This window comes from Danio rerio, chromosome 15 (genome assembly GCF_052040795.2).
Source record: "Danio rerio strain M-AB ecotype USA chromosome 15, GRCz13ab, whole genome shotgun sequence".
NCBI lineage: Eukaryota > Metazoa > Chordata > Actinopteri > Cypriniformes > Danionidae > Danio > Danio rerio.
The window spans coordinates 137293-152500 of record NC_141035.1 but is presented as its reverse complement, the minus strand read 5'-3'; the positions used below and the strand labels follow the sequence as shown (position 1 = coordinate 152500).

General features: G+C 44.7%; 1 protein-coding gene and 1 long non-coding RNA gene across 51 annotated transcripts in view; one reads left to right on the top strand and one right to left on the bottom strand.

The window, feature by feature from the left end:
• septin4b (septin 4b) overlaps nt 1-15208 on the top strand; it is a 54694-nt gene that overhangs the window by 31854 nt on the left and 7632 nt on the right. For 27 of the 50 annotated variants that reach the window (XM_087282191.1, XM_087282190.1, XM_087282203.1 and 24 more), the window contains exons 2-10: nt 6329-6425; nt 7890-7976; nt 8102-8225; nt 8924-9058; nt 9812-9929; nt 10037-10138; nt 11157-11253; nt 11388-11550; nt 13165-13264. In XM_087282191.1, the coding sequence (XP_087138317.1) occupies nt 6416-6425; nt 7890-7976; nt 8102-8225; nt 8924-9058; nt 9812-9929; nt 10037-10138; nt 11157-11253; nt 11388-11550; nt 13165-13264 (936 nt within the window). In that variant the 5' untranslated portion in view covers nt 6329-6415. 50 annotated transcript variants of the gene reach the window in all.
• Nucleotides 2020-6746, bottom strand: LOC147840478 (uncharacterized). The gene is made up of 3 exons (XR_015509007.1): nt 6277-6746; nt 4349-6055; nt 2020-3841 (listed from the first exon to the last, which is right to left on the bottom strand). It is a non-coding gene; the product is annotated as an uncharacterized LOC147840478 (long non-coding RNA).

Here is a 15208-nt window from a genome sequence, read left to right as displayed (position 1 = left end):
ATCTCTGTAATTAGCCTCTCTCTCTCTCTCTCTCTCTCTCTCTCTCTCTCTCTCTCTCTCTCTCTCTCTCTCTCTCTCTCTCTCTCTCTCTCTCTCTCTCTCTCTCTCTCTCTCTCTCTCTCTCTCTGCAGCAAACAGTAATAATCAGTGGTGTGTGTGTGTGTGTGTGTGTGTGTGTGTGTGTGTGTGTCAGTGGTGTGTGTGTGTGTGTGTGTGTGTGGTATGACCTTCTGATGATGATCTTCAGTTCCTCCTCTTTAATCAGCGCCTGACGCAGTGGAGATCAGCAGGTTGTCTCCTCATGATCCTCTCAGCAGTGGAGATGATCAGTTTATAGTCATCAGCTCATCATTGCGTCTGATTAATGCATTATAATGTGTCGACTAAGTAGTGAGCATCAGATGAATGCATGCTGGTGCAGTTTTCATTGACTATATGATGTTACCTCTAGTGTGAGTGTAGAGAGATGAGGAGGAGAGGCATGATGGAGCCGCTCAGTGTTCATGTCTGACAGTACTGTCTTCATCATCATCATCATCATCATCATGTGCTGCTGGGTTGAGGAACACACTCTGCATCTGAAGCTCTGCCCGTTCATCATGTTCATTCATCACTTCATCTGTCTGTGTTCTCTGATCCTGTCCTGCACACACTCCTCCGTGTGTGTGTGTGTGTGTGTGTGTGTGTGTAGAGTGTACAGTAACTGCAGTAGTGATGGAGGACAGTGACCCTGAGGTTGATTCTGCTTCAGATGAGCAGGACTCAATGCCAGCATCTCCTGAGCCCCGCGCACGTGCAGTGGAGAAGGTACTGAAGCCCCTCCCCTAATAGGCTCCATCTTCCCCCAATGGGCCCCACCTTCCCATGATAGGCCCTGTCTTACCTTGATGGCCCCACCTTCCCCCAATGGGCCCCACCTTCCCATGATAGGCCCCTGTCTTACCTTGATGGCCCCGCCCTCCCCTGATAGGCCCCACCTTGCCCTTATAGGCTCTGTCCTACCTTGATGGACACTGCCTTTCTCGATAGATCTCGTCTTCCCTTGATGGGCCCTGCTTTACCCCGATAGGCCCTGCATTCCCCTGATAGCCACCGTCCTTAGCTTGACGCACCCGCTTTTCCCCAATAGGCTCCTCTTTCCCCTGACAGGCCCTGTCTTACTTTGATGGGCCCCACCTCACCCCAATAAGCCCCACCTGTCACTGATAGCCCCATCTTAACTTGATGGGCCCCACCTTCCTCCGATAGGCCCGGCCTTCCCCTGATAGACCCTGTCTTACCTTGATGGACCCTGCTTTACCCGAATGGACCCCACATTTTCCCGATAGACCCCGCCTTTACCAGATAGACCCCGCCTTTCTCCAATAGGCCCCACCTCTTTCTGATAACCCCTGCCTTCCCCTGACCTGCCTGGGATGTGCGTGTTTGAGTGTGTGTGTTTGGGGGGCAGTGTGTGTGTTTGTGTGTTGAAGTGTTTGTGTGTGTGTGTGTGTTTGGGGTCATAACTGGAGTATGATTATGGTTGTTCTGCACTCTTTCTCTCAGTGGCAGTGTTCCAGCATGCCTCACTAGCTCAGCTCTTGATTATTCCACTGCTAGCTCTGGAAATCCCTCAGGACAGAAAGTCATGTATGATTATTCTGGACACCAGCTGAATATATCTCCATGTGAACCTCTGAGTAGTGTGTGATTTGTCGCTATATATATATGTATATATATGTATATGTATATTTTTCTCAAAAAAGCCTTCCCTTTTTTATTGACATTATCTACAAGTTGTGTTAATCAACTGCTCAGACAGATTGGGTTGTGCAGTTGATGTTGATAAAGGAAACAGCAGTAACACACTCTTACACTGACACTGACACACTCTACTTCAGACTCTCTAAGCACTGCATGCTCATATGTGAAAGTAAGAATAAGACCAGGCTATTAACAGCGGGACAGAAATAAAGGTGTTACTTTCATCCCCTATTTCATACTCATCATTAAATATTCTATATTAGATGTTTGAAGTGTGGGTTAATCATCATCCAGAGTGTTCCCCTGCCCTGGGCACCTGCTGACCCTGCAGACGACAAGCTTTTAGAGGAAAACTGGACACTGAGGGATGTGTGTCAGGCAGATTCTCTTCAGTTTAGTGTTTTCATTCTGCATGTTGCAGTAATAGACTGACAATATGACCATTATAGAGCTGCTTCTGCAGTGTACAGCTTCATGTCTGCACCTTAAACAAGAATCCCCTGTCCCCAATGCATTATTAATCTGGAACAGAGCGGCGGAAACCTGAGCGCCGCACAGGAGACTGTCCCATTGCCCTGCTGTCAGTGTGCTAATAACACCGGCTTCATTAATACAGCTCCTGTCCTTTACTTGAACATCACAACAGCAGGCCTTTAGTAGAGTTCATGACAACAGTTACTGACTTTCATATTTTGAGATTTGTACAATGAGGTCTGCATGTTAGAAGCTCAATAAAGCACAGCCCATGTGTTGAGTTCTTCAGTGTTCAGGCGTCTGCTGAAGACACTGATCTGGGGCCTGTGGTGTAGTGAGTGATGTGGCTGTGAAGAGCAGGAGTCATTCTCTACAGTCACAACACATGACATTCAGCTTGTGTATTGAGTCGTCTCCACCAGACGCTGTCTTATCCAGGCTCCAGGTTTCTGGAGATCATCTTGCAATTCTTGGTGTGCTCCTTCACAGGTGAGTGGGCTTAACAAACCACCTGTAGGACACACTCTCTCCTCTCCCTATACATGAAGAGTTATTTAGTAACAGACTTGCAACGCTTCTATACTTCTACTCTAATGATCTGAAGTGCTTCTGCTATCTTCACCTGTAAGTCGCTGTAGAAGCTTCTGCTAAATGTGAATGTGAGTGCAGGAGTATTAGCGTCCCTGCTGTTGTCTTGTGAGGGCACTAACAGCACTGATCACTCCTTTTACTACCAGTTCTGAAACCTTGTCCGACTCTTACTGTGGTCAGCTTAATCTTGCCCAGAGTATTTAGAGGGATTGAGTTTGCGGGTGGTGTAGGCATGTGCAGTGTTCTTCATCTAAACACTGTATGCTCTGTTTCTGTCTGCTTTTCTTCTCCATGACCTAAATGCCCCATATTTACCCACTCTGCCCATACCCATGTGTCCTGGCCCTGACCTCCCCCTGACCCCTCCAGCACCTCCCAAAGGAAGACTCAGAGGACTCTGAGCTGGAGCACATCATGGGACGCCCCCCACCCCCAGAGGGACACAACAGACCCCATACCCCCGGGACCCCCACCCTGAGGCCTGCGGCAGCACCAAGGGGCCCCGGAGAGCATGAATCCAGAACCGGGGGTCAGCGGGGCCGTGTGGAATTTAGCCTGCCGTCCCCCATCAGCCCGTCCAGGCCTAAAAGCCCCTGGGGCCGCTATGACCCCTACGATGCCACTGAGGTAATGGGATAGAGTTCAGTCCCCACTGTATCGCTCCCAGTAACTCTCTCTACTTATTAACATCATTAATAACACCATATGGCATGCTGGAACTAACCATGGTATTCACTGGTAAGTCCCTTGTACAAGTGGTCACCCTGCAGTACCATAGTGCATATGAAAGTGCTGTGATCATGTGATCAGCGCCGGCACTGTGCAGTGTTGCCCAGCTGATGGTATTCCCACATAATGGGGCTCTCCTGAAAGTGCAGTGGCTGGAGAATTAAATGGCGCTGTGCTGGTTTACTTTCATAGCGTGCTGCAGCCGCCAAAGGGTTTCTTTCTCATCAGTCTCGTTTCTTAATGAACATTGATTTTGGAATGCATACATGACAACCCAAGAGCATTACAAGTGAGCGAGCGAAGGCTGATTTATACTTCTGCGTCAAACGCTGGCGTATGCTACGGCGCTGACGCATAGCCATTCGCCATGGCCGTAGCCGTCACTGACGTGCACCTGTCAAAAAATGTAACTAGACTTCGCAACGACGCGTAGCACAAGCTCTGTGATTGGTCAGCTTGGTAGCGCTGACGAGTCTGGGCGGGACCGAGAGCCGCGCGAATGGCGCGCCTAGGATGGAGCGATTGTATACAAGTGTGGAGTCCGGTGAAGGAGCTCTGGATGGAAAGTTTTGTTTTGTGTTTACCTCATAGTTAAAGTTGTTGCACGTCCGCCGGTTCCTGCCTCAAAATGAGCGAGTTTGAGCCACTTGTACATCCAGGAAGTGTTCAGGAAAAGCAAAACAGCAGCGAAGAAACTCGACACAGAGGAACATTTACACCTCACTGCCACCTAGCACTTCAGAAGTGTTAATGCAGACCAACAGAGACAGCAGCAGAAGTATAAATGCACAGCTACAGGCGTTGCATGCACCATGGGTTACGCCGGTCACTTGACGCAGAAGTATAAACCAGGCGTGAAGCTGCAGCTACACTGCACTTTTAACCCCGATGACTTCCATTCATACTGTGAATGCAGCAGACCCAAACGCAAGCAGGTTTCAATTTAGCATGACATGAATGCGTGAGACCAATAGATGATCAGACATGATCCCTCTGTGCAGAGATGTCAGATATAGAGCTGTTGTTCTTCTCATCATTACGCAGGGTCATCCGGCCTGCTGTATTCGGTGTGCAGGACTGTCCACACGCCAAGCAACTCTTCTAAGTGTCTTTCTCAGAAATTGAAGTGTTGTTGGTGTGGGCAGCGTCAGTCAATACTTTAACATGTACATTCTACCTACAAGTGTGTGCATCACTGAATATCAGAGAAGATATGGTAAACCTTTGCTTTTGTGGGAATCCAGCAATTGTGTTATTTATATTGGTTGGGTTTTGAGCTGTCACTGGAATGGGAAATGCTCCTGGACCTGGCATGCCTGATCAGACATCAGGAACAGGACTGCTGTGGTGGTCTCAGTATCACAGAAATACTGCCTCTTTACTTTTTGTTCTTGAGTGTGCTTTTCATGTGCCTTTCCTTTCCGGGAGGATGGATTTACACTTTAATGACATGTTTTTTAATGGATCCTGTTGGTGGTCTTTGTAAAAGATGATAATTAAAGACGTGAGGCTCTTTTTGGGTTTATGACACTCCACCCTACATCTTTCCTGCTTCACTACAAGCTGAAGCCCGGCATCTCTGCTCTGCCTCCCAGAGAGAAACTCAGGCCATATCTGTCATGAGACGAGATGATTAGGCAAACACACACTGAACACATGATGACCAGGCAAACACACACACTGAACACATGATGACCAGGCAAACACACACACTGAACACACGATGATCAGGCAAACACACACACACTGAACACACGATGACCAGGCAAACACACACACACTGAACACACGATGACCAGGCAAACACACACACTGAACACATGATGACCAGGCAAACACACACACTGAACACACGATGACCAGGCAAACACACACACTGAACACATGATGACCAGGCAAACACACACACTGAACACACGATGACCAGGCAAACACACACACTGAACACATGATGACCAGGCAAACACACACACTGAACACATGATGATCAGGCAAACACACACACTGAACACATGATGATCAGGCAAACACACACACTGAACACATGATGACCAGGCAAACACACACACTGAACACATGATGATCAGGCAAACACACACACTGAACACATGATGATCAGGCAAACACACACACTGAACACATGATGATCAGGCAAACACACACACTGAACACACGATGACCAGGCAAACACACACACTGAACACATGATGATCAGGCAAACACACACACTGAACACACGATGACCAGGCAAACACACACACTGAACACATGATGACCAGGCAAACACACACACTGAACACACGATGACCAGGCAAACACACACACTGAACACACGATGACCAGGCAAACACACACACTGAACACACAATGATTAGGCAAACACACACACTGAACACACGATGACCAGGCAAACACACACACACTGAACACATGATGACCAGGCAAACACACACACTGAACACACGATGACCAGGCAAACACACACACTGAACACATGATGATCAGGCAAACACACACACTGAACACATGATGATCAGGCAAACACACACACTGAACACATGATGATCAGGCAAACACACACACTGAACACACGATGACCAGGCAAACACACACACTGAACACATGATGATCAGGCAAACACACACACTGAACACACGATGACCAGGCAAACACACACACTGAACACATGTTGATCAGGCAAACACACACACTGAACACACGATGAACAGGTAAACACACATGGAGGACTCGATGTAAGTCACACTGAGCTTTGCTTTGTTGTTGTTGGCAGGACCAGGATAAGGAGTATGTGGGATTCGCTACGTTGCCAAACCAGGTTCACCGTAAATCTGTGAAGAAGGGCTTTGACTTCACACTCATGGTGGCAGGTAATGCTTATTTACTAAAAAGAAAATTAACTCCAAACAAATCAAACGCTTCACATTACATCGTGGTTTTTAAAGTGTTAAATACAAACCGAATAAGAAAAGGTTGGGTCAGAACGCTAATAAAAAGGAAAGTAGGGATTTCTAAATTGACCTGGACTTGTATTTGACTGCAGACAATATGAACACACAATATTAGATGTTGTGTCTGGTGGACTTCAGTTCATGTGTGAATCTCCTTCATTAAAGCATCAGGAAAGCTCTAGTCCTTTAGGAGCAGAGATGGGCCGAGGATCGCCAGTTTGACCACAAATACTACTTGAGAAGAAAATGAGAGAAAATTGAGAGGAAACGAGTGAAGTGTGTAAACTCAACGCTCATCAGAGGAAGAGAGGAAGACATGTGGAGATTTCACCTTCAGCGGTGCAGAACAGCATTAAAGACTGAAGGAGTCTGGAGGAGTTTCCGTGCGTAAAGGACAAGAGCGCAAACCTGAGCTGAACAACCGTGACCTCCGACCCCTCAGGGGGCGCTGCATCAAGAGTCCTCATTCATCTATAAGCAGATCAGCACATGGGCTCAGCACTACTGCGCTAAACCTGTGACAAGCAGCACAATACAGAGTCACATCCACAAACACCAGCCAACACTGCACTGTGCTAAGAGGAAGCCCTATGTTAACAGTGTCCAGAAGTGCTTCTCTGGACTGGGAGGCATCTGGGATGGAGCATCACACAGTGGAGACGTGTCCTGTGCTCAGATGAAGCAGTGTTTCAGGTGTTTCTGGGAGAAATGGACGCCGTGTGCTCCAGACCAAAGAAGAAGAGGATCATCCAGACTGACACCAGCAACACGTCCAGAAGCCCGGCTCTGTCATGGTCTGGGGTTGTGTCAGTGGCCACCTGCAAGAATGGGACAGAATGACCCCTGAAACACTTCCTCACTTGATGTCTTCAGTCCCTAAACGTCTTGAAGTGTTGTGAAAGGAACAGCAACACTACAGAGTGGTGAAGGCTTCACTGATCCAGCTTTATTCAAATCTATTGCATAAACCAAAACGGGAAGATGTGTTTATTTTGAAAAGCAATAGTCATCAGGAGGAACACATTAATAATGTCTGTTGTGTTGTCTGCGGTCAAATAAACGGTCAGAGTAAGTTTAGAAATCACTATACTTTCTTTATCTGTTTGCGTTTTCCACAAAGTCTCAACTCTTTCTGATTTGGGCTTGCACATTTCAGTAGTTCAGCACTTTCTCACTGTGTTCTTCATTCTTATTACACACAACTCCTCCTTCTGAAATGTCTTTCTTATTTTTATTTTTATGTTTGGACCAAAGTCTGGGTCAGTTTCATGTCAACGGCTCATTTAGAAGTACCAGGAGAAATCTTGAAATGTTCAATATTTATTTTACCCGCTGTACGGTGTCAGTAAAGAGACTCTGAGTGCTCTGTGCTTCTCTCTGCAGGAGAGTCAGGTTTAGGGAAGTCCACGCTGGTCAACAGTCTGTTCCTCACAGATCTCTACAAAGACCGCAAGCTGCTGAACGCTGAAGGCAAGTGTGTCCGCTGTGTGTGTGTGTGTATGTGTGTGTGTGCTTTGTGTGTGTGCTTTTAGTGTTGTGAATGTGCCTTTACTGTGTGTTAAAGTGTTGTGTGTGTGTGTGTGTGTGTTGTGTAGAGCGGATCACACAGACGGTGGAGATCACCAAACATACGGTGGACATCGAGGAGAAGGGCGTCAAGCTCAAGCTCACCATCGTGGACACGCCCGGCTTCGGGGACGCCGTCAATAACACAGAATGGTAAAGAAGAGTTCTGATGCTGCCGACATGAGTTAACATGCTAATTATTTCCAAATATTGAATATATGGCCATACACACCCTCATTATGCAGAATTTTACAGCTTATTATCAATTAAATGGATGAGATATTCTCCTTAATTCACCCTCTCTCAGTTGTCATGAAGGATAGTATCAGCTATACACACCAAATCTGCTGCTCGTTCCAGACTATAAACACCTTTATTCTGCTGTAAAGTTGGTCAATTTAACATGCGAGTCTATGAGGATTTGCTCCATCTTGTAGCCGACCCCCAGTGGCCAGTCCAGGAACTGCAGTGTCAGTCATTCTGCATTAGTGTCATGCGGGAGAGCGGGGAGGGTGTTATTCATGGAGAAAATCATTTCATATGTCAGCCTTTTCTTTGTGGAGTGCGGTATGCTGTTTTCAGTCGAAATGGAAAACTTTTTCACGTTTAGTCTGCTCATTTAGATGACATTATCATTTTGGGGACTGGAAATGCTTAATCTGGAAAGATTGTTCCTGAAAACCCCACAGTTAACATTACCACAGAGCTCAACCTGCCTGAACACAGAGTACACCACACGGATACGAGTTTAACTTTGTTTCTGCCTACATCAGTGGTGTGTGTGTGTGTGTGTGTGTGTGTGTGTGTGTGTGTGTGTGTGTGTGTGTGTGTGTGTGTGTGTGTGTTTGCAGCTGGAAGTCAGTGGCAGACTACATCGACCAGCAGTTTGAACAGTATTTCAGAGACGAGAGCGGGCTGAACCGGAAGAACATTCAGGATAACCGTGTGCACTGCTGCCTCTACTTCATCTCACCCTTCGGTCACGGGTACGACACGTGTGTGTGTGTGTGTGTGTGTGTGTGTGTGTGTGTGTGTGTTTGCCATCTGATCAGACTCTGGTGTTCAGCTGCAGTAACTCCAGCATCAGGAGAGTAAACCTCATTCAGACCAGTTCTACTGTAGTGTACTGTGCTGTAGTGTACTGTGCTGTAGTGTACTGTGCTGTAGTGTACTGTGCTGTAGTGTAGTGTACTGTGCTGTAGTGTAGTGTACTGTGCTGCAGTGTACTGGGCTGTAGTGTACTGTGCTGTAGTGTACTGTGCTGTAGTGTACTGTGCTGTAGTGTAGTGTAGTGTGCTGTAAAGTGTACTGTAATGCTCAGGCTTTGCTGGAAGACCTAATCCAGCTCTCTCTGAAGTGCTGCTCACACATCTACCTGTCCAGCTCTTCTAATGTAACTCTGCCCTCTGCTGGTCACGTGTGCTCACTGCTGTCTGATCAAGTCAGCACATTTTTCTGCTTTTACCCAAATAAAACTGCAGTTGCTCTTTCAGCCGTGGCTAGGTAAACGAGAGCGCTGAACGCTGTAATAAGTCAGTGCTGTACGGTATAGCTGTGTCTCCCCCTGACCAGCACACAAATGAGTGATTGTATTCCTCTGTACAGAGCCGCTCACTGCTGCAGCAAAACACAAACTAGAAGAAGAGCAAAGTCATGTTGTCAGCTCAGTGTAGTGTGTTCTCAGTCATGTGTGTGTGTGTGTGTGTGTGTGTGTGTGTGTGTGTGCATGTGTGTGTCAGTCTCAGGCCTCTGGATGTGGAGTTCATGAAGGCTCTTCATGAGAAGGTGAACATCGTCCCGGTGCTGGCCAAAGCAGACACACTCACACCGCTAGAGGTCAAGAAGAAGAAGATTAAGGCAAGTGTGTGTGTGTGTGTGTGTGTGTGTGTGTGTGTGTGTGTGTGTGTGTGTGTGTGTGTGTGTGTGTGTTTATATCTGTGCATCTAACTCTGTGTGCTGTGCAGATTCGAGAGGAGATCGAGCAGTACGGCATCAAGATCTACCAGTTTCCAGACTGTGATTCAGACGAGGACGAGGAGTTCAAGCAGCAGGACCAGGAGCTGAAGGTGCAGATGTACACCCGCTTCAGGATCAGTGCCGAATCACACACTTGTACACTGTGTAGTGTTTGAGTTTAGAGTTTTCCCGAGTGGAACACTGGCATTTTTTGACTTAACAGAAATTCAGTCTGTTAACCTGTTGACCTGTAGCGGTTGCCAGATTAGTAAACTAATAGCCGGAAGAGTAAAGCAAATGCTGCCCTATAGCATCTACCATGAGTCGCCATCAGGAGGCGGCATGATCACGAGTGGAGAACAGCCTGCCCAATCCAGAATAAACAATGAATACAACCTAAGTGTCTGATAGCCCCTCCCCATTCACATGTAGCTCCTCCTCTTCATCACAAGCTCTTCACCATTAGCCCCACCCATTTATCAGTAGCTCCACCCCTTTATTATCAACTCCTCCCCTTTATCATTAACCCTCCCCTTCATCAACCTGCTCCTCTTCTTTATCATAAACACCACTCTTTCGTCAAAATAACCCCTCCCTTCATCCCCAGCTCCTCCTCCTCATCATTAGCACTACCCCTTCATCATTAACTACTTCATTAGCCCCTCCCTTCTTCATTAATCACTTCATTATTCAATCCCCTTTATCATCACCCCTTCCTTCATCATCATCAGCTCCTCCCCTTCATCATTAACCCCTCCCTTCATCATCAGCTCCTCTCATTCATCAGTAGCTCTACCTGTGTGTAGTGTTTAGTGTGTGTGTGTGTGTGTGTGTGTGTGTGTAGTGTTTAGTGTGTGTGTGTGTGTGTGTGTGTGTGTGTAGTGTTTAGTGTGTGTGTGTGTGTGTGTGTGTGTGTGTGTGTGTGTGTGTGTGTGTGTGTGTGTAGTGTGTAGTGTTTAGTGTGTGTGTGTGTGTGTGTGTGTGTAGTGTTTAGTGTGTGTGTGTGTGTGTGTGTGTGTAGTGTTTAGTGTGTGTGTGTGTGTGTGTGTGTATATGTGTAGTGTTTAGTGTGTGTGTGTGTGTGTGTGTGTGTGTGGGCTGACGGGATGGCTGTTTTGTCCTCTGTAGGACAGCATCCCCTTTGCTGTGATTGGCAGTAACACTGTAGTAGAAGCCAAAGGCAAGCGGGTTCGAGGACGGCTGTACCCCTGGGGGATCGTGGAGGGTGAGAGTCTAATGCAGACACAGACACACAACATCCAGCCATCGAGTCCTTACAATTATATCTGTGTGTGTGTGTGTGTGTGTGTGTGTGTGTGTGTGTGTTTGTTTATCTGTCTGTCTGTGTGTGTGTGTCAGTGGAGAACCCGGCGCACTGTGACTTCGTGAAGCTGAGGAATATGCTGGTGCGCACACACATGCAGGACCTGAAGGACGTGACCCGGGAAACACACTACGAGAACTACAGAGCGCACTGCATCCAGAGCATGACCCGCATGGTGGTGAAGGAGCGCAACCGCAAGTACGTACACACACACACACACACACACACCTCTGCAACACACTGATTGATGATGTCACTTCCTTTCTTGACTGCGCATGCAAGGCTACTGGGGCTCAAGTCTTTCAGTGAAATGTGTGTTTGACTGTGTTTATGGGATGGATTTAACATCGGATGTTTGCATATGTACATGCCATTATGAGGTCTTTCATGAATAAACATTAGGCATCTAATGTTTATGCATATTTCAACATCATATTACATCTCTCACAGTGTGACTCATTCCAGGACTGCGGGTACATCTTCCACTTATTTCCCTTAAACTGGAATGACACACAGCAAATGTTGAACCACAGTAAGCTGAGTCCGTTATTAGTGTTTATTAATGCAGAACGGTTAAATGTGATGGGGAAACCATGACTCTGTTACTAACTGTTTATTAACTTATTGCTCTTTAAACCAGTATCAAAGTCAACGGTAAAAGAGTCAACAGTAACCGGGTTACCAGTAACGGTAATCCAGTCGTCAGTAGCAGAGTTGACCATGACAGTAACAGAAGTGACAATAACGGTAACAGAGTTGACCATAACGGTTGCATAGTTGACAATAACAGTTGACCATAACGGTTACAGCGTTGAAAACATGGTAACAGAGTTTACGATAACAAAGTTAAAAATAACGACAACAGAGTTGACAAAATGCCACAATTTTTATATACTGTATAACTTGGTATAAATGTATGTAATTATTCAAAACTTAACTGGAGTGCAAACACAAAATGTACCTGCAATTCTAGAATCCCCCATATGCAAATATAGTCTGGAATGCAGTCATTTGATTGGCTGATATGGTTGATGATGCAGTGACAGTCAAATCAATTGACACAGGTTTGATTTAAAGGTCTCGTGAAGTGCTTTGAAATCTGCATTTTTCAGTTTCTGACATAATCTCAAAGAATATTCAGGACATTTAAGAGAGAGGGTGGGACACACAATAGCCCCACCTCTAAAAAAACACAGCCAATAGCATTTAGTTTTCCTCACAGCTCTGCCAGTGAGAGTGTTTGAGCTCAAGCGAGTCAAAAGAGCCAATGAAAAGAAGGGGGCGGGGCATGTCAGACACTAGAGAGCATTTGATTGGTCAGCAGATTTGATGAGGAACTCTAGTATGAGGAGACGAAAAGGCAATCCAGTGTAGGAGGAGGAGACGAACTGCAGACTGTAGATGAGGAGATCAGGGCTGTACCTGCTGCAGGTGGAGTTTGTCTCTGATTTGCAGACATCAGATTATAGATAACATTAACACTAGCAGACTGACACTCACATCTAAACACTGAGCTTCATTTCACGAGGCCTTTAAAGACTGCAGGACCAGCTCAACATCTACTGCAGGAGGAGCCCTGGGTGGGTTAATGTACTGTGAATGAGCCTGGTGTTTGGCCCAGTGTGTGTGTGTGTGTGTGTGCGTGTGTGTGCGTGTGTGTGCGTGTGTGTGCGTGCGTGTGTGTGTGTGTGTGTGTGTGTGTGTGTGTGTGTGTCTGTGGGCTGCAGTGTGTGTGTGTGCGTGTGTGTTCTGCAGTGCATGTGTGTGTGTGTTCTGACACTGCTGTGGCCTGTGCTCTTTGGCTCTGAGCAGTAAGCTGACGCGGGAGAGCGGCACAGATTTCCCCATCCCCACAGCGCCCGGCGTCAGCGACAGCGAGACCGAGAAGCTGATCCGGGAGAAAGATGAGGAGGTACGGCAGCCGCCTCACACCCAGACGCAGGAGCAGGAGTGTGTGACGCAGGAGTGTGTGGACCAGGAGTGTGTGATGCATGACGAGTGTGTGCAGGAGAGTGTGCAGGAGGAGTGTGTGATGCAGGAAGAGTGTGTGCAGGAGGCTGAACACTGCGCTGAGCTCTGCTAACACTCACACACACACACTCACAGCACTAACCTGTCTCTCTCTCTGGCGCCCTCTGGAGGAGCTCAGCAGCAGCCGTGTGTGTGTGTGTGATTTTGTGTGTCCTAACATTGAGAACCAAACGTCCCCACAAGTATAGCAATACCAGTAAATATTGACGTTGTGGAGACCTGGTTTTAATACCAGTAAGTATAACAAGTCATAAAGCACACAGAGAGAAGTGTTATGAACATGCAGAAATGCAGACTGTGTGTGTGTGTGTGTGTGAGTGAGTGTGTCTGCATGTGTGTGTGCACTGGTTTTGATGGTTTATAAGGACTGTTTTCTGTATTATGTTATGGTTATGACCTAATTGTGCCCTATTACTGGTTTATAAGGACATGCCTCGTGTGCTTGTAGTTACCTGCCTGACCTCACGAGGTATTTGACATCAATATTTCTTCACAGGTGTGTTGTGAGGGTGGGGTTTGGGGGAGGGGCTTATAATAAGCCACCTATGGTCCTCTTAAACCTTCAATACCAATGTGTGTGTGCGCATGTGCATGTATGTGTGTGTATGAGTGTGTGTGTACTGGTGTCCTGAAGGCCTGCACACCTCTGGCTTCATGCACTTTAATTCTGCTTCTTCTCTTCCGCCAGTCTTACTAAGAAATGTCCAGCATGTCTTTACATTCATTAATTAATCCATCTATTTATTTATTTATTCATTTTTTTACTTATTTATTCAATTATTTATTTATTCATTTATTTATTTTTTTATTCATTTATTTATTTATATATTTATTTATTCATTCATTCATTCATTCATTCATTTCTTAATTAATTTATTAATCCGTCCGTCCGTCCATCTGTTCATTTATTTATTTATTCATTCATTTATTCATTATTCATTAGTTTATTTATTTATTTATTCATTCATTCATTTATTAATTAATTTATTCATCTGTTCATCTGTCCGTCTGTCCATTCGTTTATTTATTTATTTATTTATTTATTCATTTATTCATTAATTATTTCATTCATTTATTCATTAATTTAATAATTTATTCATCCATCCATCCGTCCGTTTGTTCGTTTATTTATTTATTCATTCATTTATTTATTTTTTTGTTTATTTATTTATTTATTTGTTTGTTTGTCTATTTTTTATTTATTTATTTGTTCGTTTATTTATTTATTAATTCATTCATTTATTAATTTGTTTTGTTAATTTATTTATTCATTTATTCATTTATCTATGTATGTATGTATTCATTCATTCATTCATTCATTCATTCATTCATTTTTTCGTTCATTTATTTATTTATTTATTTATTAATTCGTTTATTTATTTATTCATTCATTCATTCGTTATTTATTTATTCATTCATTCGTTTATTTATTTTTTTATTTTTTTATTTATTCGTTTATTTATTTATTCATTTATTCATTTATTTATTCATTCGTTTATTTATTAATTAATTTATTCATCCGTTCATCTGTCCGTCTGTCCATTCGTTTATTTATTTATTTATTTATTTATTCATTTATTCATTAATTATTTCATTCATTTATTCATTAATTTAATAATTTATTCATCCATCCATCCGTCCGTTTGTTCGTTTATTTATTTATTCATTCATTTATTTTTTGTTTTGTTTATTTATTTATTTATTTGTTTGTTTGTCTATTTTTTATTTATTTATTTGTTCGTTTATTTATTTATTAATTCATTCATTTATTAATTTGTTTTGTTAATTTATTTATTCATTTATTCATTTATCTATGTATGTATGT